At 47.5% G+C, this 24,847-nt stretch overlaps 1 protein-coding gene across 2 annotated transcripts in view; it reads right to left on the bottom strand.

The window, feature by feature from the left end:
- Positions 1-3,357: 3,357 nt before the first annotated feature.
- Positions 3,358-24,847, bottom strand: part of C8a (complement C8 alpha chain) — a 64,455-nt gene continuing 42,965 nt past the window's right edge. The window contains exons 8-11 of one of the 2 annotated variants that reach the window (XM_013146242.2): positions 12,546-12,671; positions 11,309-11,469; positions 7,592-7,814; positions 3,358-4,424 (exon numbers count right to left, since the gene is read on the bottom strand). In XM_013146242.2, the coding sequence (XP_013001696.1) occupies positions 4,273-4,424; positions 7,592-7,814; positions 11,309-11,469; positions 12,546-12,671 (662 nt within the window). In that variant the 3' untranslated portion in view covers positions 3,358-4,272. Of the gene's footprint in view, positions 4,425-7,591; positions 7,815-11,308; positions 11,470-12,545; positions 12,672-16,516; positions 19,129-24,847 lie in introns of those variants that run through there. The other variant, XM_013146243.2, reaches the window with a different exon arrangement.

Genomic DNA, 24,847 nt, shown 5'->3' with positions numbered 1-24,847 from the left:
AACCTGGACTGGCCAGTGTGCCCCTCCACTATAACACAGGTCTTCCCGAGGTTAGACCCCGTACCTGCAAGAATACTTGGCTCAGCCTAGGGCTCAGTGAACACGTGTGGAGTGCAAGGACCGTTTCCAGTTTAGTTCCCTCCAGAGCTTTGCCTGTGCTGTTCCCCGAAGCCCTCCCCATCCCAGCTCCCACCTCCACTAGCTCCCCACAGTGCCCTTCGGAACAGGGGGTAGAAGCCCACCCACCCAGGAAGCCGGTTCAGCCCCTTTTCTGGCTCTGCATCTCTCCGGCCATCACTCATGTAATGGCACATAGAGTTAGAAAGGAAAGATGAAGGTGGGGTGAAGGTCAGCCTCGCACCAGACAGAGCCGAGAACTCCGCCTTTGTAACAAGCACGGGTATGGAGACGCTGAGGCCGCCGAGGGGAACAGACACAGACCCGGGGAGTACTGTCTGTGACAGTCTCCTTGGGGCCCAGCATAGATGCACCCTGAAAGGTCCAGTAACAAAAGCTGAGGTCCAGCCTCAGCCAGCCCCGGCCCGACAAGAACCAGCACTGATCTCCGAGGCAGTGAGCAGGGCATACCCCGACCTCCAGCACCCCCTCACTCCACTCCATGATGTGGGGTTTGTTTGTTTGTTTGTTTGTGATGCTGGGTATCAGACCCAAGGCCTTGTGCATAGACAACAAGAGCTCTACCACTGAGCCTCACCCCAGTTCTGCAATGCGTTTCTCACTGCCTCAGTTTCTCCACTCTGCTGGCCACCCTGTCCCCCAGGCTGCCTTCCTACTCTCCTGGCCAGGCCAGGGGAGGTCTTTCTGTAGGTCTTTCTGGTCAGAGACCTACAACACCACTCACAGATGTCCTATGCCAGACCCGCATCCTTCCTTCTGCACTGGGATGGTGTTTGACTCAGCTCTGAGCCCCCAACACTCAGTGTGGAGCCTGGTGCCAGAGGTCACCAGAAACCAGGCTACCCAGACCCCATGAGGAAGCCAGGCTGAGCATGGTCCTCACAGGAGAAGGGTGCCCTTTCGATGGCCCGAGTCACATGACGTCCTCTCACAGCACCCTGGCTTTCGATTGCTCATGCCTGCCCAGGGCTTTTGCAGTCTACCCTTTCTCTGTCCATTTTCTTCCCCCAAGGCACACCATTCAGAGGAGATTCAGTGTTAAACTCTTTAGTTCTTTCCTCTCAAAGAAGAATAAAAGAAGAAAGCTTCTCCCTACTGCTTTTCTCTCTGTCGATAATTTACTTTTCAAAAGACACCTTGTCAAGCAGAAGATAGATCTTTAAACCACGTGTTTACACCCACTGCCTATACAATCTGAGGTTATAGATCTCCTTAAAGCACTGGAAGAGGTACACATGGTATGAGCTTCTGTGTTTTGCTTTGAGGAAGCAAATCATTCCTGAGGAAGGAAAGGTACTGTGCTGGTGAAGGGTTGTTACTTTTGAATTTGCCACTGCGGCTGTATTTTAATTTCTAAAATTGACGGGGATATAGCACCCTCAAAGGAGTGGAAGAGTAGAACATGGGCTGGCCTTTGCTCTCTGGCTAGAAGACTGGCAGATGACATCTGTCTCAGTCATTTTTCTCTTGCTGGGATGAAATACCAGACAGTGGCAATTTAGAGGAAAAGAGGCTTATTTTTGTTCATGGTTGCAGAAGTTTCATGGTTAGCTTGATCCAATGCAGAAATGCATTGGAAAGGTCCACTGTGGAGGAAAGTCGCACACATCATGGAGGCCAAAAAGTAGAGAGAAGGGAAGATGCAGGGAGGGAGTTAGACTCTTCTGGGTCATGCGCCCAGTGACCTGCCTCTTCCGACCAGGCCCAGCCATGGCAGCAGTAGTTTTCCCATTATCCAGTCACCTTCCAAAGGCCCCCTCCTTGGATAACATGAGAGTTTGGGGGTCATTCTTGATCTAAACTGTAACAGTTCACTCTGCTGTTGATTTTGGCCCACAGCTTTGCAGACAGCTGCTTAAACCCTATCCTCTCACCCCTAGATTACTGTGCTGACCTCCTCTGGGCCTCCTGGACTCCTGTTCCCTCCCATATTCTGTGCTTCAGCTCCTTCCATGGCCAGGGGGATGACCTAGAGCAGAGGGTTCTGGAGTTGTGGGAAATAGGAGCTCGCAAGGGTGCTTTTCATCCCTGGGATGCCAGCTCTGTTATCCTTGAGACCCAGTCTTGTGGAGACTCAGCTTCCTTTGAAACTCAGGTCTCGCAAAGCAAACCTCAGGAGGTCCTTGATTGGATTTGATGAAGTAGCACAAATCGACCTCTGCATTCCTGTCCTGCTTGTCACACACACCATTCCTTCCCAACTATAATGACTCCTCCTTTCTCAAGGGCATTCAACCTCGGCTGCACTTGGAATTGCCTGGGGAGCTTTTAAAACCAATGACATCCAGCTCCCCCCAGCCAGTGATTCAGACTTAAATGATCCAAGGCACAGTTTCCAGGTACCAAGATGTGTAAAACTCCCCAGGTGCTCCTAATGCGTACCCAAGGCTGAACAGCACTGTTGATAGATCAGTACTGAAAGTCCTCTGTACAGTATCTACTCGTCCTGGCCACTTGGCCTTTGGTCATGTGGCTGCATGAAAATAAGGAAGGGATGTAAATTATTGATAGAAATTAATTTTAAAGGAAAAACATGAATTAATGACAGAGTGAAAAGCAATAAGGGAATCCTTTTTCTTTCAGATAGAAAAATCTTAAGTTTATTTAGAAATAAACTTCTAAAGCCATATGCTTTAATAATAAAGATGACATTAAAAATTTACTATATTACAGGCACTGTGCTAAGTATTCTGTGTATCTCATTTTATTTGCTTTCACTGCCTCCCCATCTCCATTCACCCCCCATATTCTCTCTCACCTTCAAACTGACTCATGTGGGTCTCTGCATACCATGAAGCCCCCGGCACTTACCTGATCAAACACCCTCAAGTTCTGGGCCTAGCTCATGGCATCTATGATACACACACTTTGAGGAAGATAAATCTCTTTCACTGGTACCTGTTCAGCATTTATTTTCTGTGCCATATATCTTGGTATTAAGTCAGCAATTAACTTCCCATGGCCCTAACACATCCTCTGATTGTGTCATGTATGCGTCTGCCTGCATCTCTGAGGGTCTCTTTATCTGCAGGTTCAGCCAGCTGGGGAAGCAGGTGTGGCCAGGCCTGGACGGCTGCACTCTACTGAATACGCACAGGTTTCTTCTCATCATCATTCCCTGACCAATACAGTATGGCAGAAATTAACACGGTGCTTGAGTGCACTAGGAATTCTTAGAAACTTAGAGATGATTTTCGCATACATGAGGAAACACACGGATTGGGTGCAAATACTGTGTCATTTATTAAAAGAGGTTGAACATCCATGGACTTGTGGTTTCTCTGGGAAGTTCTGGAACCTGTGGATACCGACGGAGGACTATATAGAAGCCTTCTGTTTACCTAACAGGATTAAAGACTGGGGAAGGCAGCAAATGTTAAATCTACCCTGCATTCTGGGAGACTGCCCAGTACCAAGCTCAACTGTCATCCTTGACTCCCTTCGCTCATCCAACCCACGATTCTGCCCAGGTCCCAGTGTGTGAAAACCCAGGTCACAAATAGTCACAGGCCACATGAGACTGACAGCATATGCTGTGGTCTGAATATTTGTGCCCCCTCTTCTGCCCTGCCAATTCATATGTAGAAATCCTCATCTCTAGGTGTTGGTATTGACAGACTGGACTGCAGGCGGTGACTAGGTGATGTAAGGAGGCACCCCCAGAGCAGGGGTGGCAAACTGTGCCACAGCTAGCTGTGTGTTGTCATCTAAAGCCCTGACAGGTTCACTGTCACTGCCCCAGAGACTCTGGCTGCTTGTTTTATGTGAGAGTGCAGCCAAAAGATAACGGTGTGGAACCAGAATGGGGACCTTCAGAGCTGCTGGCTCTGCTGGCAGCTTGAACTTGCACTTCCAGCTCCAGAACTGTGGGTAATAAATTCTGTCTATAAGCCACCTGGTTCACTGTTACAGGAGCCTAATTGGACCGGGACAGGAAAATCCTAAGAAGTGGGGGCACTGCTGTAACAAGCTCCATAAACAGGGAGACAGCTTTGAAACTGCTGGAAGAATTTTGGGTTTCCTTATAGAAAAACATCTACAATCCCATGAATGGACAAAGAGAACGGATTTGCAGTTCCCCAGCTAAAGGCATTTGCACCCAATTATCAGCGCAGGCACAGGATCCCAAGGTGCTCAGCACGCCCGGGTCTGCACACTATGTCCTGGACATGGGGCACCCCCGTTCTGGGGTGCAGGGTTGTCGCATGCTCTCCTCCTTTCCTGGGTGCCTGCTCTGCATTCAGACCAGGAGCTCCAACAGCTCCAGCGACCATCAGCTTTGGCTCCTGTATAAAAGATGCCAGGGAGGTGGAGGGTCAGTAAGCTGGGAAGCCAAGAGGCATGGCCCTCCTGACATGCTGCAGGGGCTGCTGGCCATCCTGGGGAGATGACTTGGAGTAGCCAAGCAAGACCCCTGTGTATCCTGCCTGCACTTAATTGGACCACAGTTGTGGAGAGAAGAGGCCACTGGGATCCCATCTCATGAACTGGAACCTGCAGGCCCATGGAAGATGGGTAGCAGAGGCAGGCAGGAGTGTGCTCTCAGGGGTGCCCTGGAGGCTTCAGGGAGGCTGGTGGGGTTCTGAGAGTGGTGTGGGCCAGACGCATCTCCACGGTGGATAAGTGGGCATTTGTGTAAGGGTTTACAAATCGAACACCCCAGATTCTGACAGTGAAGCCACAGTGGGTGACAGATTCTCTGCACAAAACATCCAACACTTGCACGAAGTGTGGACTGTCTCCAGAAACTGGCACAGGGCTGCCGGCTCCTGCCACCTTGATGCCTTTGGGCAAGTGAGTAGCGCTGAGTTTCTGACTCTACATTCTGAGACAGGTGGACGAATTCAGTGGGATTTTTTCACCATTATTTTACATCTTTTTTCTCAAATGAAATCTTTCATGGACCCTAAAGACTAGTCAGATAAAAGTGGCCCACAGTCCCTCCTCACTCCCCAAAGCAACAGCCACAGAAATTGCTCAGAGCCTCCACTGTCTTTCTCCAAATTTCCTTATGCTCAGGATGGCAGTCAGTAGAGGATGGTGGTCAGGAGTGTGGGTCCTGGCCTCCAGCTGTCCTAATCCCTAATTGATGACCTTGGGCAAGGCACCTGACCTTCCTCCTGCCTCAATTTCCTCATTTTTAACTGAGATGAATACTAGCACTTGCTTCCTAGGGCTCCCAGGGAAATAACCAAGATCATCCACACACAGAGCGGAGCGGTCAAAATGGCCAGCACTAGATAGGGATTCGTTATCTAGTTCATTCATTCATTCATTTTCAGTGACTTGGGAAAGCTTCCTGGCTGAGGGGAGCTGCAACCTCATTCACACCCTGCTGGCCTTGGAGAAAGGGCGTCTCTGCCAGAGTGGCTTTCTTGTTCCCTCCCAGTTTTCCGTCCTTTCTGGCAGCAACTCTAACTCATGAGAGGAGACTGTGGACCAGTTGGGCCTTCGTCTGTGCCCCCTGCATCCTCAGGACTTGGCTTCTACTCACCTCCTCATCACCCTCTTAGAATCCCTCCTGCCAAAGAGCCCTTTGGGACCCAAACTGTACTTCCATCTTCCAGCAAAGGAAAGATATAGATGGTGCCAACCCTGTGAGGAATGTGCCACTGCAGTCCCAGTTCCCAGACTTGGCCAATGTGAGAGTCAGCAGCCCTAGAGTTCAGAGGCTGTCTGGCCCCCAGCTCCCCTGTCCTGCCTACCATCAGGATGTTCTCTCCTAGGGAGGGGATGCCACCCCCCAACCCCAGCATCTCATTCTAATACCAGGCCTGCTGGGTAGGGAAATCCCCTGAATCCTAAAGAAGTCACTGTCTCTGGCTTCTTCCAAGCCCAGCTGAACTGAAAGATGTTCAGCTTCAAACTACCAACCACCACCACGTTGTCAGAGGCTCAGGCTCAGAGGCTCCAGGGATGGAAGGATGCTGACACTCTCACACAGCACTCCGCTGGGTGATGAATCTCTCCTGCAACTCCCTGCCAAAGGGTCACCCACACCCTCCTCCTTCATCCATGCCCCAGGGCATTCGGAAGAAAGGCCTTCCTCATCCAGACCAAATTTCTTTGCCAGAGCTAAGTCCACAGAAGCCCATCTCTGCAGCTGCAAACAGCGTCTCTCATCTCTTCCCACATGTTGTTCACATGCTCTCATCCTCCCCGAGGCTCCTGTATGTCTCCAGATCTCAGTCATTCCAGCTCCCCCTCTTATGACATGGGTTTCGGTTTTATGGCACCCTTGGGTGCCCACGTCACTGTGCCAGTGTCTGAGGAAGTGTGCACCAAGGGCAAAGCTTCTGGCACAGCAGGGGAAAATTTCATTCCAGTGCTTCGCTCCTCTGAACCCTGAGCTTTGCTTCTGAAGTGCCTGTGTCACACTGTTGACATTCCTCAAGCTGCCCAGGACTAACATGAGTGGTCCGTTTCCTATACACGATGTTTGAGCCATGTGACTCCTGCCCCATCCACCCTGTGCTTCCACACAGGAGCCCAGGAATTACCAGCCAGACCTTTCCTTCACGCTCCCTTCATTACAGCAGCCTCAGGGATGGATTTTTGCACTAATTTGGCAGCCTGTATGTTTTGTTCTCATTTCACATAAAAACAGTTTAGTATGCCTGGAAAGTGGGAAAGGTAACGAGACATGAACTAAAATTCTTGGCGCTCAAAGGAAAGTGAGATGAGAACGCTAAGCCCCAGAAAGAAGTCTTAATCATGGCCTCTGAGCGAGTTAGCCAGAGAGCTGGGATTCATGTGCAGGTCCCCACAGTCATCTTAAGGATGGATTTTCAGCCTTGTTTGGGGACTTTCTTCCCTGATACCTGCCAGTTCATTCTGCAGTGTATACACCTAAACCTCCTTTGCTTCAATGTTATTTTCTGTCTTAACTCCCAGCGTTGCTTATCTCTGGTAGTGGCTTGAACTGTTTCACCTAAAGACATGTTCAAGTCCAATCCCCTATCATCTGGGAATGTAATCTTTTACTTGGAAACAGGATCTTTGCGCACGGGATCCTGGTTAAGATGAGTATGATGTCGCATTAGAGTGGATTCTCATCCAGTGCCTTGTATTCTCACGTGAAGAGAAAACAGAGGCCCAAAGGGAAGACTGGCTCAGGAAGGCTAAGGCTGGAGTGAAGCATCTACCAACTGAAGGATGCCAGGGGTCACCAACAGCCACTGGACCTGGAAGTGAGCCCTCCAAAGGAGCCACCAGAGCCAAGGCCCCGGGAGTCTGCTTTCTTTCTTCTAGATAAGTTAGATGATAAGGGCCCAAGGCCAGTCAGGGAGGGTACACAACAACCATGGCGTACGGGCAGGGAGTTGGCCAAAGAACTCTCAGGGTAGTGGGTGAGCAGATACACAAACTGAGGACTGGAACCTCAGAGGTCTTTTCTGCACTGGCCCCTGGGAACTGGGCCAGGCTGGAACTGAGTAGGATGGATGGATCTTACCCTCTCTTTCCATGTGCTCACAGGCAGGGCCGTGGCGACCCTGGCCACACTGACAGCGGCAGCTGGTGCCCTCGAGGATGGCTACTCCATTGTTGAAGCAGGGCCCACAGCGGCAGGCATTGAATTCCATCAGGTACTGGTCCCAGGCCCTGCGTAGGTTCTGGCGTTTGACCTCCAAAGGCCCCAGGTCAGCGTGCTTCAGCACCTCATAGATGGGCTGCACCTGCAGACACAGGCGAATACAGAGCTCTCCCTGGGCTCCTTCCCTTCCTAGGGGCTACCTGCAGGCAGCAAGGCAGGAGCCCTGCATCCCCCAGCCTTCATGAGTCCTCAAAGTCTCTCTGTGGACTGGCACTGAACCTCCAGCTCAGAGACGAGAGGAGGCTCAGGATGCTCATCGAGTGACTCAGGAACACACAGCTGTTCGGAGCAAGAGCCACCCTGAAGATGCACCTGGGACCCCTGAACCTGCACCCTCTCCATCCCAGAGGCAAAAGAGCGCCCCTGCCAGCTCCTCTGCTGCCTCCAGCGCCTGGAGGAAGCAGTAAGAGTGCCAGGAACCCATGGACGTGGGTGTCTGGGTGAGTTTTCTGATTCTGTGTCCACCCTTGTACAAACAAAGTAGCATCACTGCTGCAGCTGAGCAGTCCCCAAATGACCCAAGCACATGCTCGGTGATGGCGGGTGGGAGTCATAGACCGCTGAGCCCAGGAATCCTGGGCTCTCATGCACCCCTGGAGTGCAGCCTTGGCAGTGCTGCGTTTTGTTGGGAGCTCCTTGTTGGCAGACGTGGGCTGGCCTGTGCATTGTAGGTATTTGGTGGCATCTTTGTCCTTTGACATTACCAAGGTCCCCTGGGGGCAAAACTGCCTTTGGCTGAGAACAAGTAGGTGTAGGAGGAAGAGCTTTGAGTCTGGAGTCCCAGGACCTGGCTTCAAATCCTAGCTTTCCTATTGCACTGCGTGATCTTTGCCATGTGACCCGTGGAGTGTCCCTTCCCTGGAAGAGCAGGCGCCTGCTCCCATGTTTAGGGAGGATGAAGAAAGGTGACATAAGGGAAAGGCTTGTCACACAGCGAAAGCAATAAATGCTGCTCACTTCGTGGCTACGTGACCTAGAGTCTCAACTGCCCCTCTCTAAGCCAGTCCTCTTTTACCATAAAATGAGAAGGGAGCTACTTCCTAGAATGTGTGTGACTTGTGGAAGCAGTGAGGCACCATCATGGAAGAGGGAGAAGAATATAAAGTAAAGCACAGTTAGACGTGATGACAGAAAGAGAAAACCTCGCCAAACCCAAGGCAGTGTTCTGCAAAGTGCTCATGCCCATGGCGAGCCTCTGCGTGCTGACTATGCGATTTTGTGTCCCAACAGGATCGAACAACGAAAGCTTTGCTCCAGAGGAACCTGAGGCCCAAGGACGGACAGTGATTTGACCAAGTAGTGACAGGACAGAGCCACGGTAGGGCAGAGGGCACTGGTTCCTGGAAATGAGGACCAAGAGATATTGCGGAACAGCCCTTGGCATGTGGCCAGGGCCCATGGCAGAAGTCATCAAGCAGGTGACATGTCAGTAACTGGGGCCCAGACCAGGGTTGAAGATGACTTACTGGGAATTCAAGGAACTTAGCCCCGGGGCCAGGACATAGGCAGGACGGGCTGCCCTGAAACCCTGGCTGAAGCTAACTCAGCCACTCTTTGACCTTGCTGTGGGGTTCAGCGCTCAGCCCCCCACGTCTCCCCTCCAGGGCCCTCAGGAAGCGGGACAGAAACTCTCCCTGGGGAGGGTGTGTGGACTTCAGGGAGAGGGTAGAGCTGGAGAAGGACCTTGGGATGTTAGAGCTCAGAAGATACTGGCAATGATCTTGCCCCCATTTCACAGATGAGCAAACAGCCAAGAAAAAGGAAGCAACTTAGCTATGCAACATAAACTAACACGCAACACTTAATATGCATAACCTCGCCACTAAGCACACAACAAAATGAGACTCTGAGTTCACTGGTCTGGTTCACTGTGAGCTCCAAGGAAGTGAGAGCGAGGCAGGGCTTCCGCTCTGGACATCAGGTCCCAGATAGCCCCTAGCTGGTGTCTCTGTCTGTGTCCTCTCTCTCTCTCTCTCTCTCTCTCTCTCTCTCTCTCTCTCTCTCTCTCTCGATTCATGCTTCATTTCTCTGGGGTTTTCTTCCTTTTAAAGCACGGGGCTATCAGTATCACTTACAAACTCTAAACCCCTGACAGTGGCTTACTGTGCCACGTCCACACTTCTTGGGGACAGGGTGGCTTGTGAAGAGGTCACTGGTGGAGTCAGTCTGGGTGGTGGGCAGGGGTTTTACACTGGGCTCTGTCATTTGCCAGCCGTGAACTCTGGTGCCAGGTCCCCAGCCTCCAAGATGGACCTGATTTGTTGACTGAGATTTATAGAGTGCCCACTCCTGTCTCTCTAACCTGGTGATTAAGATAGTATCCCACAAACTGGGCGAAGGTAACTGAGTCATGGCCCAAACTACATCTTTCTTCTTCTAAACACAGAGCCCTTTTTCCCAGACAATATTTGGTCTCCAAGTTGTGAACCTCAGACTTCCCCTTGGATATTTTGCTCAAGAGAAATACAAAGTTAACCTCTTCACCACAAAAGTTTATATATATATTTCTCCAGATATCAATTTTACAGGTTTTGCCCAAATCACTAATAGCTTGATGATAGTAATTTTCAGACCCTGTGTGAATTACAGGTGCATGAAAGTGGTCCCTTACTTTCTGAAGAAGTAAAATCAAGGTTAATCCATCTGACCTTTCTCTTCAAAGAAAGCAGCGTGTCACAATACACTTGGGGCTTCACTTTGTATTTCTGAAATATCTCTACACCTATGTTTTAATACAAGCATGTAGACAAATGGGCAAGGGTAGAGCAGGAATAGCTGGAAAACAATTACTCTGTATTTCACCAGAAAAGTCTGGAACACGAACTTTTTATTTAGTGAACTCTTTGGTCTATTAAGAGAGGTGATTTGATAGCTGTTAGACCAGTCCTGCTTCTTTGCAGTTTAACCCTGATTTTCTTTCTGTGTGAGGTGAGTTAAGCCAGGTTTCCTCAGCTCTGTGGTGACCGGTTATCATGCAGGCCGTTCTATGCCTTGGAGGGAGGCTGCTATCACCACTGGCCTTCAGTCCTAGGTGCCAGAGTCACTTCCCTTGTCCTGCTAGAGTGGCCACATTTTCCCAGGGAGCAAGGTGCAAACACTGTTTAAAGGAAGGCACTAGGACAGCAGGCAGCACTGGACATGGGGCCTAAAAGCCTGAAATCCGAGTACATGGGAGCTCTGTGCCCTTAAACAGTGATTTCCCTGGCACAGTCTCCTAGTCTTTTCCATGGAAGAAATACCTGTCAGAGGTTCTCTGTTTGCTGATGGAGAGATAACTCAGAGCAGGGACAGCAAATTATCCTCTAGGTCCAAGCCCGAGCCACTGCTTGTTTTTGTCTGACCTTTGAGCTAAGCATAGTTTTTACGTCTGTTTGTTTTACTGGAGGTGTTGGCCCAGGTGGTGTCTGAAATCATGCCCTTCCCCTTGGCAGGCCTGGGCAAGACCACCGGGTCAGTGTGCCATTACATTTAATCTTGTTTTCTGATGGGCTCATAATCAGAAATATAAAATGATCTGCTCTGCTTCACTGTCATTCCTCATGGACATGGGTTTTCTTTACCTGCGAAAAGACTCACCTCAAAGTCAATGACAACAGGATTATACTTCAATGATCTGCCCCAGGAGCGGTACGTAATGGTGCTGCTGCCTTGTGTCAAGCCCCCAGCCTCTCCGGCACTGCCACCACGCACTCGAACAATGATGTCTTCCACACCCATGGCTTTCTTTGCTTCTTTTCCTGTGAAGAAGATGGCGGCATTAGTTCAGTTCCCCAAAAGCCAGAGGACTGGCTGGCCAGTCACGAAGCTTGGACCAGTGCTTTAGGCTTTCTTCTGAGGTGATGCCCTCTCTTCTACTCAGCTTGGCTGACTGGCAGGGTGGAAGAAAGGACCATGACTTAGACTGGTCCTCTGGAGCACAGCAGACAGACCAGCCCAACAAGGAAGATAAAGAGGAAGGGACAGTGCATGTCCCTTCATCCATCCATTCATTCCCAGGTCAAATGTCTATTCAGCAACTGCTACATGCCAAATAGGTGACATCAATAATTTAAGTGCTGTGATAGATGTCACTGAAGGGCTCAGAGCGGGCATAGAGACAGGAGTGGCCAGACACTCCCTGGGGCAAAGGGGTGAATTGTACAGAAAGGCGAGTATTAGCCTGGTGAATGGAAGGAGAGCAGAGAGGGGAAGCCACCTGACAACCTAACACAGTGGGTGTAACGGGGCTCTTTGGTATGTACTTCATCGTCCACTGGGAATCCTTTTATAATTCCTGAATCCTCTTTCTCTCACCTAGAAAAAAAAAAAACACTTCATACATGTTTGATGAATGAATGTGTCAATGAATACAGGAACACCTACATGACTTGTTCAGAAAATGCCCTTACTTATTCTTACAGAGGGAATATTCTTTGGTGAGAGATATTCCTCCTCTCATCACTTTTCTTTTAGCTTGGATTTGGCCATCATATTCTCCTCTGTGAGTAGACTTTTTCCTCCTGTGATTTCATAAGCTATCAACTCACCACACCATTTTCCTTTTCTGTGTTCCTCATTCTTGCTTATATCTTTGTCCAGTACTTAAGAGTCTAGGAGGTTGCCTAAGACACAGTCAAGCATTCCTAAGATGATTTCAGTGCATGCTAGATTCAGAATAGAACCTACATGCAGGTCATGGTTTGTGCTATCAGCACTCACAGTGTGACTACTGACTGAAGTGGAATCAGCAGGAGGGGTCAATTTCACCCCCTGATTGCATGTCCAAAGCAAAGTCTACTTTCTCTTTTGGGGAGGTCCATTGCTAAATACTTGCCAGAGTTTCCGGGTCCAGAGGTTTTACAAGATTCTCCCGATAAACGTGCTTCAACATTTATTTTATAGCCGAACTCAATACCCAGGGAACCTCCAAGACACTTCTTGGTGTTTTCACTGGTAATACCTGCAGTAGGAGACAGAGAAATGCACACTGCTGAGGAACTGCTGAGAGTTGCTGTCGTACAACCAACTCACAGTGACAGAGGCTGACTTCAGCCTTAGAGTCGTGGAGGTCCAGGTTGAAGTCCCAGTTCTTTTACCCTAAACCAGTTCTCTTTTGTGCCTAATCCTAATCCAACTGCTTCTTGAAAAGACCAAGGATATGTATTGTGCATACTAGTAGTTCAAAAATGCTAGTGTTCTCCTCTTTGCCGTTCACTCCTGACTGTCCTTGAGGCATCCATCTCCACAGGCCCGATACCACATTGCACAGGCTGTTTGTCCATCAACAAACATCTCCCTCCCTTCCTCTTTCCCATCTTTCTAAAGTCTGTTCAAGCTGCTATGCAAATCTGAAGTACTTAATTCAGCTTTTCAGGTAAGAATCATCTTTCATGTCTTCAGGGCTACCAGTGTTCTTTGTCTAAGCTTCAATGATCATATTCATTATGACTCTATTTTTGTCAGGCCCTCTTTGTACCCCAGAGGAATCAGAGTCTTGCCAGGAGATGGATAGATCACCATGAGAAGTTTGCCTGCTCTTAAGATCCCACAAGTGCCACCAATCCCATGCTAATGCAGCTACTACATCTGAGGCACCACCAAGAAACTTGCCTTTGGAAGGGGGATATAGGATGCTTAAAGTGGGGAGGCCACAGTCCTGATCTGCAGCTTGGCATGCACAGAGCTGGCAGCCAGTACAGGTTCACCTGGAAAGACAGGCTGCACAAGCAGACTGGAGCAGGCTGTCAACCACACAATGAGGCTGGCTTGATTTCCAGTTAACAGGGTCCTCTGGAAGTCATAAACTACAGTTTGCATTTCGAAACGTTGCCTTTAACTGTAACTATAAAAATGACTTCCAACTATATGATTACTCTGGCAAGCACAAAGAAAAAAATAATTCAGGTTTGTCATTTAGTTGAGCTAAGTGTTAGATTACTTATATTCAAGGGAATGTGGAGAACCAAACTTTATTGGCCCACTCCCATCAAACTGCAAAACACTGAGGCCGTGAGCGTGACTTTTACCATTACCTCGTCTATGCAGCAGCACAGTCTGCCATGGTACAGGATTTCAAAATAAATCAATGGCAAAGGGAAGAAAGAGGGAATAAATAATTGCCACAAGCCCTTTGATAAGACTTTCTGGTGGGAAAAAAAATCTTAGAAATTTAAATCTAGTCAATGATTCTCTCTATGAGATTAGAAATGGGCCATGGCACCGCCAGGCCTCAGTTTCCTGTTTATGGAGAGAAGAGAGTGCCTCTATTTCAGACATACTTTCTGTGACCCCTATGCATGTGTTTCCAAATCCCTCTCAAGCTGGCAATGCCAAGGAGAAGCAAACCTCTGAGTACTAGCACTCAGCACTGAGCCATTTCCACTCAAGCACTTTTAATTTTTAATGCATAACTAATTGAGGAAGATTTAGCATATTTAATTGTTTTGATTAAAAATGCTTCAACAGTGATAAACAAAAGTGGATGAAAAGAATTCACAGGCAGAAGCAAGAGTGATTGCTTGCCACAGAGTTAAAGTCACAAGATGGGCTGATTAATGGTGGCTGGAGGATGCTGGTGGGGTAATTACACTCCTGCAGGATCTGCCTGCAGCCTGCCATGGGCTGCCAGTAGAGAATTCCAGGCTGATTTGAGCTGGGAGGCTCCATTGCAAAGAACTGCCTTCTGAGGACCCCCAAACAGGGTCCCAGTGTGTAAGGGGAGATCGGTGACTCCTAAAGAATCACAGTGTGAGAGTCAAAGTGCTTCCAGACACCGAGCCTCACTTCTCATTTACAGTCAGAGATGCTTGAGGCTCATAAAGGTTAATTATCTTGCCTAAGGCCTTACAGCTGAGACTCCTGTTCTTGTCAGTCTCGCTCAGAAGCCTGCAGTATTTTCACTAATCCCGGTGATTGCATCAGATTAAATAATTCTGTGATAAGCAAGAAAAATTAGCACCTACCGTGTATCATCAGCAGTACACAGTACCAGTTGTGTGATGGCAACACAGGCATTGTGGAAATAAACCAAAGTGAACGCATGAATCAGAATAAAGTAGCAGGTTTGGGGCAATGTACCAACTAAAGATTAACACATATTCTAAGAGTTGCTTGTTTCATGATGTCAGAAGAGGAATCTCTCTTCAGAAGGTGCAAGAGAAGCCAAAATCAGAGATGTCTACAGAGAGCCCATGGGAAACCAAGAATGATAAGCTGGTGTGGGGGCAAAGAAGGTCAAAGCGGTATCAGAATCCAGGAGCTGGAAGCTGAAACAGAGTTTTCAAAAACAGAGTAAGATGAAGACAGGCTAAGAGGGATATGGAGTAAGGAGCAGACAAAGACAGAACTCACAGACTGCGTAAATGGATCATATGTATAGAATCTGCATAGATGGACTATATCTATTGGATTCATGTAGATGAATTATACGTACAGAACCATTGCTCCCCACCCATCCTGTGAGACCAGGTTCCACAGTTTTGTTTTTTTTTTTTTTTGGAGTTTTGAATTCATTGAGCTCTGATCATCCCCAAACCTGGCTATTCACTCAAATCAAATGGAAGTTGATTAAGACTCCAGACTCCCAGGCCCCACTTGCTTTAATTCTGCTTCTTTCTGGTAAATAAAAACACCTGTATGTTTAACAAGTATGTCAGGTGATTTCTATGCAATGAACCTGGGACCAGATGCTGAGTGCCATGGCCCTAGGAGAACCTCTAACGGCTTGACTTTGGCACTGGCCCTTGTATCAGGGACAGCCTGGGTGAAGCAGCTGGAATCATCAGACCCCCCACAGAATAAGGAGTAGGAAAAGCCAAGGGTAATTCAAGTAAACTGTCAGGATCCAAAATGCCCCTGGCAGACTGAATGGATGTAAAAAAAAGCAAGATAAGCAAGATAAGACTCGGTTAAGAAAGCTGTGTATTCTAGTCTGAGAACAAAATACCAAATGTAGGAGCATAGTGAGGAGAACCAGGGAAGAGGCTGTGGAGGTGTAGATGACTCTCAGCATGGAAGGATGAGAAGGCGAGGTAAAAATTATAATTGTAACATACAGGGAAGGTGTCTCACATTCTTCTCCACTGTTAGAAACCCAGAGCCTTTGCAAACTTCTGGGAGTCACACTTTTTGGCCCACTCGGGGTGCCCAATGGAGATTTTGATGGGTGAGATCCCAAAGTTAAAGAACGCACATGTGCAAGACATCAACAACAGCAGGTAGCATGGAGCAAAGGACAGAGCTACAGCAAGAGCCACCTGTGTCTTTATTGTATGATTCTTATACAGGTTGTTACCTCATGTTTGCATTCTTGCATAGTGCTGTCACCAGCACAGGCATGTTTACCTGTGCTAAGTCATGGTTATATAATGTATTCCACTGTGCGCCTGTGCTAGACAAGCAGGGTCACACGCTAAGATGTCCTTAGATATCCCAGAGCTTTGAAACAGTCTGAGTGCTACTCCACAAGAAGTAAGAAAATAGGACTTCCTTCGGTGACTATCACTGACCCTTTGACAAGGAAACCCTGTGACATGTGGCAACATGAACAAAGCTTGAGGATATGATGCTTTGTGAAGGAAGCCAGGGCCAGAAGGACAAAACTCACATGATTCCACTTACAGAGAATCTAATGTAGCCAAAGCCATAGAATTAAAGGGGCACTTAATGGTGGGGGGGGGTGGCTGGAGGCTGGGGTAAGAGAGAGCCTCGAATCAATAGACATAAAATCTCAATTATGCAAGATGAATGAGTTCTAGAGATCTGTATGACATCATCCCTATAATTAGAGATACCACATCGTAAAAGTTCGTTACAGGGGTAGATGCTTTATTAAGAGCTCTTACAACAAAAATATAAAATAAAAAATCCAAGGAATACAAAATGAAGAGTAACCCTGGGCTGTAGAAATTCAGCATCATATTTTTAAAAAATGTTTGAAGAGACTGAGAAAGTTTATGTAAAGGGAAAAGAAGGCTCTCGCTTTCAGAGAGGAATTGTCTTGCAGGCTGGCTCCTGCCTAGTGGGGCACCACAGAAGAGTTTACAGAGCAACAAACAGTGGTCCTTTAATGTTAAGATTCTGAATCTTACAGAGCACTTTGAGACTGTCTGAGGCAACTTTAATAAGCACCTAATAATGTTTTACTCTGCACAAGGCATCCTGGAAATTAAAAAAAAAAATAGAGGGGCACTGAGAGTGAATGGGTTTAGAGTTGAGGGTGGGAAGCGGGCCTGTGAGAGGTCTCTGCAGGCTGAGGGAGGCTTCCTTGGGGGCGGATTGTGCTCAGAAAGATTAGCATGGCTAGAGTTCCAGAGTGGAATACTCATGATGTGTGGGGTGGGGCCCCAAGTTTCTCCCACTGTAATCTGGCCCCAAGAATGGCTGCATCTGTGCCTGTTTGGCAGTCCAGAGGAACCAAGGCCATGTCTCTGCTTGTTGCCCCTTGGTCTTTGGGGGGGGGTGCAGAAGTGAGAGCCTTCCCCTCCCCTTCCCTCTCCTCATGCCATCCCCAACCCTCCTCTTCAGTAGGAGGGTTCCTCCTGCTCCCCCACCAAGCTGCTGCATCCGTGTGGCTCAGAGGCAGAACCAGGCAGCTTGACTTTTAGGGTGCCAGAACACAGTCTTTGTCACCCCTCAGATTAAAAGCATCAGGTGGAAAACAGCAGGTGCAATGCATTGTTTATCTCTTTGCAACAAACGAACAGTATTCAGGTTGCTGTGATCTCTCTGCTATATCACTTCCCTATGTTGGCTGCCCTCCAAGACAGCCCAAAAGGAAAAGCAAGTCCGATAGTCCATGCCTTGTGTCACACGGTTGGTTCCTCTGTTTCCTGGACTGCCTGGAGGCATCGGCCGCCTCACTGGCCCTTTTGTGCCTTCACAGATCCATGAAAACATGCCTCCTCCCCCAGGACCTGAGAATGCAGGCAGTCTCTCTGCACCTCAGCATGTGCTGTTCTTCCTGGCTGGAAAGTCTCCATATTTCTTTCATTGAGTTTCTCTACTGAGCTCCTGACAGATTTTTCTCACTGTCTCAGAGTCCCTGCAATAGTCCTGTGCTTTGCTTCTCACCAGCACTGTACTGAATATACCTTCGTCGTGACTTTCAACTTGTTGTCTTGTTTTTCTAATGAAACCACAAGCCTCTCAGTCATCTCTCACTTCTGCAAAGGTCAGCAGAACACCTGGCGCATGCCCAGTGACCAGGAGTTCTCAGAGACTAGCTGGTCCCAACCTACTTAGACAATAGCTCTAAAATGTTTTGGGAGATCTTCCTTTGTTAAAGACACAAATCACAGTTTTATAATTGTGCGTGAATGAGAGTTGATATTTTAGGTGAGTATGGTGGTAAACACTTCAATTCCAGCAATCTGAGGGAGGCTGAGACAGGAGGATCACAAATTTAAGCCCAGCCTGAGCAACACAGAAGACCTTGTCTCAAAGTAAAAAATGAAAAGGGGACAGAAGTTGGAGCTCAGTGTGAAGACCCTCAAGGCCCTTGATTTATTGTCTACAGAAAAACAATTGATGCTTTCTAAGGCACTTTTATCTGCTTCACCTCTGTAACTCATTCTGTGATCCTAAGCATCCTACAAGCAAGGAGGATGTGCCCATTCCACAAGCTCGCTGGCCGAGGCTCACTGGTGGTTGTGGTGGTTCACAGTGTGAACCCTGGGAAGCAAGTCCTATCATTTGCTCATAATGAGACTTAAGTTGTCAACTTTGTGCCTCATTTTCCCACTCTTTAAAAATGAGGGTGTTAGCAGCTCCCATGAGTGAATTCCTGAACATAGTGTTGGCCTAATTAGGTAGTCAATAAATCTTAGCACCCCAATCCCATGCCTAACAGGCTCAGTTATCAGAGCTTTGAAGCAAGGTGTGGTCCATCCAGCTCATGGGTGCTCTGTGTGGCCCTGAAGAGAGGTCCACACCGTAGGCCACTGCAGGAATGTGGTCAGAGAGGGAGCCGTGCCAGCCCCTCCTTCTCTGATGACCCCATTGGACAAAGGGGCTCAGAGAAGGCAGCCATGTGCTCCAGGCCAGTGCTGGGGTATAGTCCCCAGTCTTCCGTCTCTCAGATCTGGCCTTGCCCAGGGGATCTAGCTTTTCTGGGCAGTTTTGGCTGTGATAAGAGGTAGCACCGGGAAGGGCAGCCTCGGGAATGGAGACTGCCTGGGCGGGGCTGCACCTGGGCCTCCGTGCCATCTGGGTAGCTGTTTGGCCTCTCTGCTCTTGAGCTTCCCGTGTGCAAGGTGAAGGTTTTAACAGCTGCTGCCTGCTAAGATGGTTGGAAGGGTCAAATCCATTAACCCTGGCCATGTTGAGTGCCCAGCAATTGTGGGCAAGTGCTGCTGTCGTCTCTGTGTGGGGACAGGCTGCAGGCTGCAGGCTTTGCACTCTCGGCTCGTGATTCTGATCTGGAAGATTACAGAATGGTGAAGGCAGAGAAGTTTGTCACAGAGACTTTCCTTAATCAGTAGTCTTGCAGTGTAATCTGTGAGGCCACGAGGGAGTAGAGAGGATTGAGGTAGCACTCGGGTTGGATAAGAACCGACAGAGGCCAGACAGGTATCTCGCATAGGCTAGTTCACGTATTTCACTGCTATTCCCGCATCACTGTAAACAGTGATGCTTATTCTCATTTTGGAGAAGAATAAACTGAGGTAGTTTAAAGTAAAATTGCTTACCCAAAATTACCCTCCTGGTAATAAGCAGGAAGAATAGGACTAAAGTCTGCGTCCAAAGGCCCTGTTCCCCTCCACATTGTATTGTCTATGGGGAGACAGTTAAGGTCACTCAGGGAAGATTTCTGAGTGTATCTCAGGTTTTCTCCTTTATGAAGGAAGCTATTTCCAATGATATTAGAGGTGAAAATTCAAAATCAGGGCAGAGCTAGGATGGTACCGAGTGTCTCTCTGCTGCATGTGTATGCAGATGACTTAAGGGGAATGGGGACAGAGCCAAGACACCAGGAGCCTGTCTGTCAATCAATACTATCCATCACCGTGAAGCCTTGTTGTCATGGTAACTGGGGATAAAGCCTAGAGCTTGTTAGAATCCAGTGACTCTTTGTTCGGGGTGACTGGTTGGTTAGCAGGCATAGGGAAAGGCTTGCCAGGCCACCCCCATGGCTGAGCCTCAAACATAGGAGCTCTGCACTCCAGGTTTCTGTATACTTCACCTCTCCTTTATCCAATTCAGCTCAGACCTTTTAAAAGACCACTCCTGACTTTTCAGAATGTAAGCGAGAGCTCAGAGAACATGGACAGCATCTGCAGGCTTGGATTCTGACCCACTGTGGCTGGAAAGAGACCAGGTACCTGCTGTGAGTCAGCTTCTACCACTGGGCAAGACCCTGCTGAGGCACGATTAATAGGAGGCACCCTGAAAACTGGTGGTACCAACAGTGTTTCACAGAAGCTGAGTCCCAGGTACACTGATGCACTACAACAGGCACCCATCCCACATCCAGGGTGTCAGAACAGCTGCTCAGAGTCCCAGGCTAGGCAGAGACCTGGAGGAACAAAAGCACTGTCAGAAGAAGTGGGGACTGGGAGTGGGAAGAGGCTCTGTAACCCGAAAACGAAGGGCAATGGTTTGCCTGGGGACCTGAAACAGTGTAGGCAGCCCTGTGGCTGCAGGGCTGGGCACAGCTGGAGTGTGCTCACCTGGATGGGGGCCATTTTTCCTGGGGACCAAGGGTGCCCCTGTGTTCATCCATTGTCTTTGCATGACCCTTGCAGCTGATTGGCCTCTCTGACTCCAAGTCCTGGCCACCATTACCATCACCTTCCTGCGGGAGACTGTGCCCATTTCTGCACTGGCCCAGGAGCAAGCCCCCTAACAGCCCAGCCTTGAGAGGACTTGAATACTCTCCCATTCTATGGCCTCACCTCCACTTCCATGCAACATCCACACCCAGCCTGCCCCCTTCCCACTTGGCAAGCACTGACTCCTACTGTTTTGGAAAAGATCTGAAAGTTTGGAGTCTTGAAAACAGGAGGGACAGAAAAAGTGGGCTTCTTCCTCCTTTGTGCTGCTGTCCTGCTTTCTGTTCCAGTGCTGTATCCTTAGCCCCCAACTAATCATAATTTCTCTATGCAGGGGTCTATTTGCTTTGTTCTAACTTCCCAGAAACAATGGTGCTCAGTAAGTATTTCCTGATAAGCAGCAGCCCTGGGTCTCCAGCCGAGGGAAGATCTTGATATTTCACAAGAGTTCATACTTGTGATAGCTAATCCCTTATGATTAAGGCCTTTGATTGTGAGATATATGATTGAATGGTTCTTTATAAATGTACACAATTCTACAAACACCATTGATTCTGTTTCTCTAGAGGATTCTGATTTGTAAATTCCCCAATGTCTCTCTAATGACTCTTGATTTTCCCTTTATTTGAAGTGATTAAATACATGTGTACTATCAGTGAAGAACACTGAGTTATGTGTTTTCTGAAACTCTTGACCACCTCCCCAAATAAGAAATATTTTTCTCCTCATTGTCCAGCCAGTGCATATTTAGCTAAAAGAAGTTTCAATTCTTAACTGTGCTGTGATTGGTGTACTCTGATATTTTCCATCCTATTGCATGTTTGGTTAAATACTATTACATGCTAGTTAGGCCATGCTAACTTTCTTTTGCAATTCCAGGTTTTTCTGACACTGCATAGAAAGCTGGTTAAGATGAAAGATCTCCAAGTTTGATCCCTGAATCCACTAATACTACAATATTGTTTAATATTGCTCTCAGTTCTTCACAAAAGGGAGACTGCTGCATCCTTTTCACAGACATCTCCTGATTAAGTGAGATGGTGCACTTTTTAATCCGGTCTCCACAACCTAGCAAATGTTCAGTGGTTGTTGGCTGTCTTTCTACCATTGCTGAGCTCTGAGGCTGTGGTATATGGCATCAGAATGCATAATGGAAGGGACACAAAGCCTTAACCAGAAGACCTTGGTTCAATTCAGAATCACATCAAGCTGTTTGCCTAACCTATTTGGACCTCAACTTCCTCTGTGTAAAATCAGAGAAAATAATCATACAATTTCTCTGAAAGCTTTAATGAAGATCAGCTTTAATACCAGATGTGTATGTATATTTACTTTACAAATATTAGGAGTTATTATACATGAATATATTTTATTAAAACCAAATACTTCAGCTGATTCTAAGTACAGTGAATAAGGAAATAAATTGTTAGTTCACTTTGGGTGGTAACTAATGTGGCTGTCCATAAAACAAACCTTTTCTGATTATAATCAGATGGTAATATCAAAGCAAAACCCTGCTACCTTCTAGGACGCCCTGGTGAGGGGCCATGCATTAATCATGTTGGTATCTAGACTGTGCTTCCCATGTGAAGCATGCTTAATGTTTGTTGAATGGCAGGCTAGGGATGAATGGATAAAAGAAGATAGGGTTAAATAAAAGAAGAGGGGATAGAGCTATAATTGAGAGTGTAGTGTTCAACTCTGTTCCCGTGGCTTTTCTCTGTTGTGTGTCAGTAGTGGCCATCTGGTTCAAAGACTCAGATGGGTAAGAGGATGATCAATGATGGTTAGATGTGCAACACTCTTGCTGGAAGGGTCCTCCCAGGGTCACCGTTGTCTAGCATCTATCAGGGGCAGGGATGATGGAAAGCAGGCTCTGATTTGGGCAGAGTTGTTAACACTTTGAAAGATAGTGATGAGAATTCAAAGTGACCTTGATAAATGGGAACACTGGTTCCTCCAAAACTGGATGAAGTACTAAAGACAGAAATGGATGACTTTGATCAAAAAAATGGGCAGGTGCACGAGGAAGCATGATTGCTGAGGCTCCAAATCCACAGCAAAAGCAGCGGCCACTGTGGGTGGAACACAGTGATAATGATTTCCCTTCCCTCTGAACAATGCTCAGAGCTGCATGGTTGCAGAATTCTGAGACAAGTCTCCACTTCACAGAGGCAAGAGCAGTTAAAATTACAGGGTTAAAAACAGGATGCGAGTGAGAAACACATGGTCACAGTCAAAGTGGTAGGGTTTGAATGCGGTTTGCTTCCACCAAAACATATGTTAAAATTTCTTAGTGTGGTGGTGAAAGGCAGTGGGGCTATTGAAAAGTGATTAGTTTGAGAAGAGGGATTAATTCCTTCCTAGTGAGAAGGGGTTCGTTCTCACCAGAGCAGAGCGTGAGGAAGTGTTTCATGTCCCCCATACCCACCCACTCAGCTTACAGCTTTTCTGAGAGCTGTGATGGAGCACAAAGGCCCCCAGGGGCTGCACAGATGTCCCTGCCACATTCTTGAACTCTCCAACCTTCCAAAACATGAGCGAAATAAATCTCTGTTTTAGTCTCACTCAGGTATTATGTCATAGTCATAGAAAAGGGACTAAGACAAACACCAACATAGTACAATGATAGTAAATGACACTTTGAACTGTGTCAGGTACTGGGCTACATGGCCAACGCGGCATATACTTTGCTTCACATCATACCCATAATACCCGTGTGAGGTATGTACTGTCATTGTCTCCTTTAGAGAAGTGAAAACTGAGACCCAGAGAAGGTACCTGATTTGCCCGTGGCTCACAAGGATGATAGATGATAGAGAGAGGGCTTGAATCAAGCAACTTGATTCAAACCTTCGGTTTTCAGAATCTGAACAATGTTCTCAATATTATCTGTGGATACATTCACTTATTTCTCACAACCTCTCTATGATATGGGTGATAAACATCAGCTAATGAATAAGAAACTGAGACTTAAAATATTTAAAATTTTACCTGTGATCATACAGTTAGAAAGTGGCAGGGCATATTTTTAACTGCTGTGCTATGGTAATATTCTGCTCTAAAGGAAAATGTGTCTATCAAAAACTTTTCATGTAACATGCTCCTGGAGGTGTACTCAAACAAGCCTTTGTTACCATCCCTCTTTGGGTTTTCAAGAAGCTGAGATTAAGGCACAGTATCTGCCTTACTCAGGGGCACACTCAGGAGTAAAACTGAAGATTTCTACCCCGTGTATCTGGACTGTAAAGCTCAGACTGCTAGCTAGCAAGTCACCCGCATATTCTTAATTTACAGACCTTAGTCAGATGCCTTGAATATCCGGGATCAACTCGCAGTACCACCAAAAACTATTTTTTAAGAATTCAAAGAACACAGGTGAGAAGGACACTCTGTGATTGCTTGGAGGTGACAGAACCCGCTCTTTGCTCCCAAATCCCACCCCTGCCATCAGCTTCTTGCAGGTGTCTCTACCAGGAAACTGGCAACCCCAGGCAGACACATTATGTCTTCTTTCCACCGTGTGTGTGTGTGTGTGTGTGTGTGTGTGTGTGTGTGTGTATGTGTGCATACATGCATGTACAGTAGAAATATCACTTCAAGGAAAGAGCATATCTCTTAATCCATACCCCACCCCTCTGTAAATTCTTTAAATTCTATATTCAGAATATGTTCCATTTGTGTTTCATTCTTCCCTCTCTGTTCTTCTTCAGTGAGAGCCTCCTAAACTGAACGCACCCTTGGTCCATTTAATCTGGGTTCCTGCTGTGAGACACAGTGTGTCCTGCTGAAGAACGCTGCCACTGTGCACACAGCCTCTACTTCCTACCACACCAGCAACACCTGGATGGCTCCTTCAGGCTTCGGACAGTCTGAGTTCCTGTTCTTCCTCCCTTAGTAAAAGTCTGCAGTCGCTCAAGCATCTTTCATTCTCAAAGCTACCTTGCTCCTCCCTCCCTAGAGCCTTCATCCAGCTGGCCATGCTGCTCCAAACCCTTTCTCTCATGTCCTTGATGTCTGCTCTTTATAATTTGGATCTCATGTCAGCTTGGATTTCACCCTCAAAGAGGCTTTCCCAGATCATCATAAGCTCAATGAGCGACTCTTCTCACCAGGTGTTATTCTGAATGTCTGCAACCTATTCTTTTTCTACATAGATCTTAGCACAATTTGCAATTATATCTTGATTGATTCATTCATTCACTTATTCAACACAGTTATTAATTCCCTCCTATGTGCCAGGCACTGTGTGAGGAAGTAAATCTGTAGCACAGAATATGACAGATAAAGTGCCTGTTCTTATGAGATGCACATTCCAGAAAAAGGAGATTGACAGTGAGTACATACGTATATGTATAAAGTAGTA

Source organism: Cavia porcellus, unplaced genomic scaffold, assembly GCF_034190915.1.
Source record: "Cavia porcellus strain 051 isolate PalLab524CR breed Dunkin Hartley unplaced genomic scaffold, mCavPor4.1 scaffold_25, whole genome shotgun sequence".
NCBI lineage: Eukaryota > Metazoa > Chordata > Mammalia > Rodentia > Caviidae > Cavia > Cavia porcellus.
This window is presented reverse-complemented; position numbering and strand designations above follow the sequence as displayed.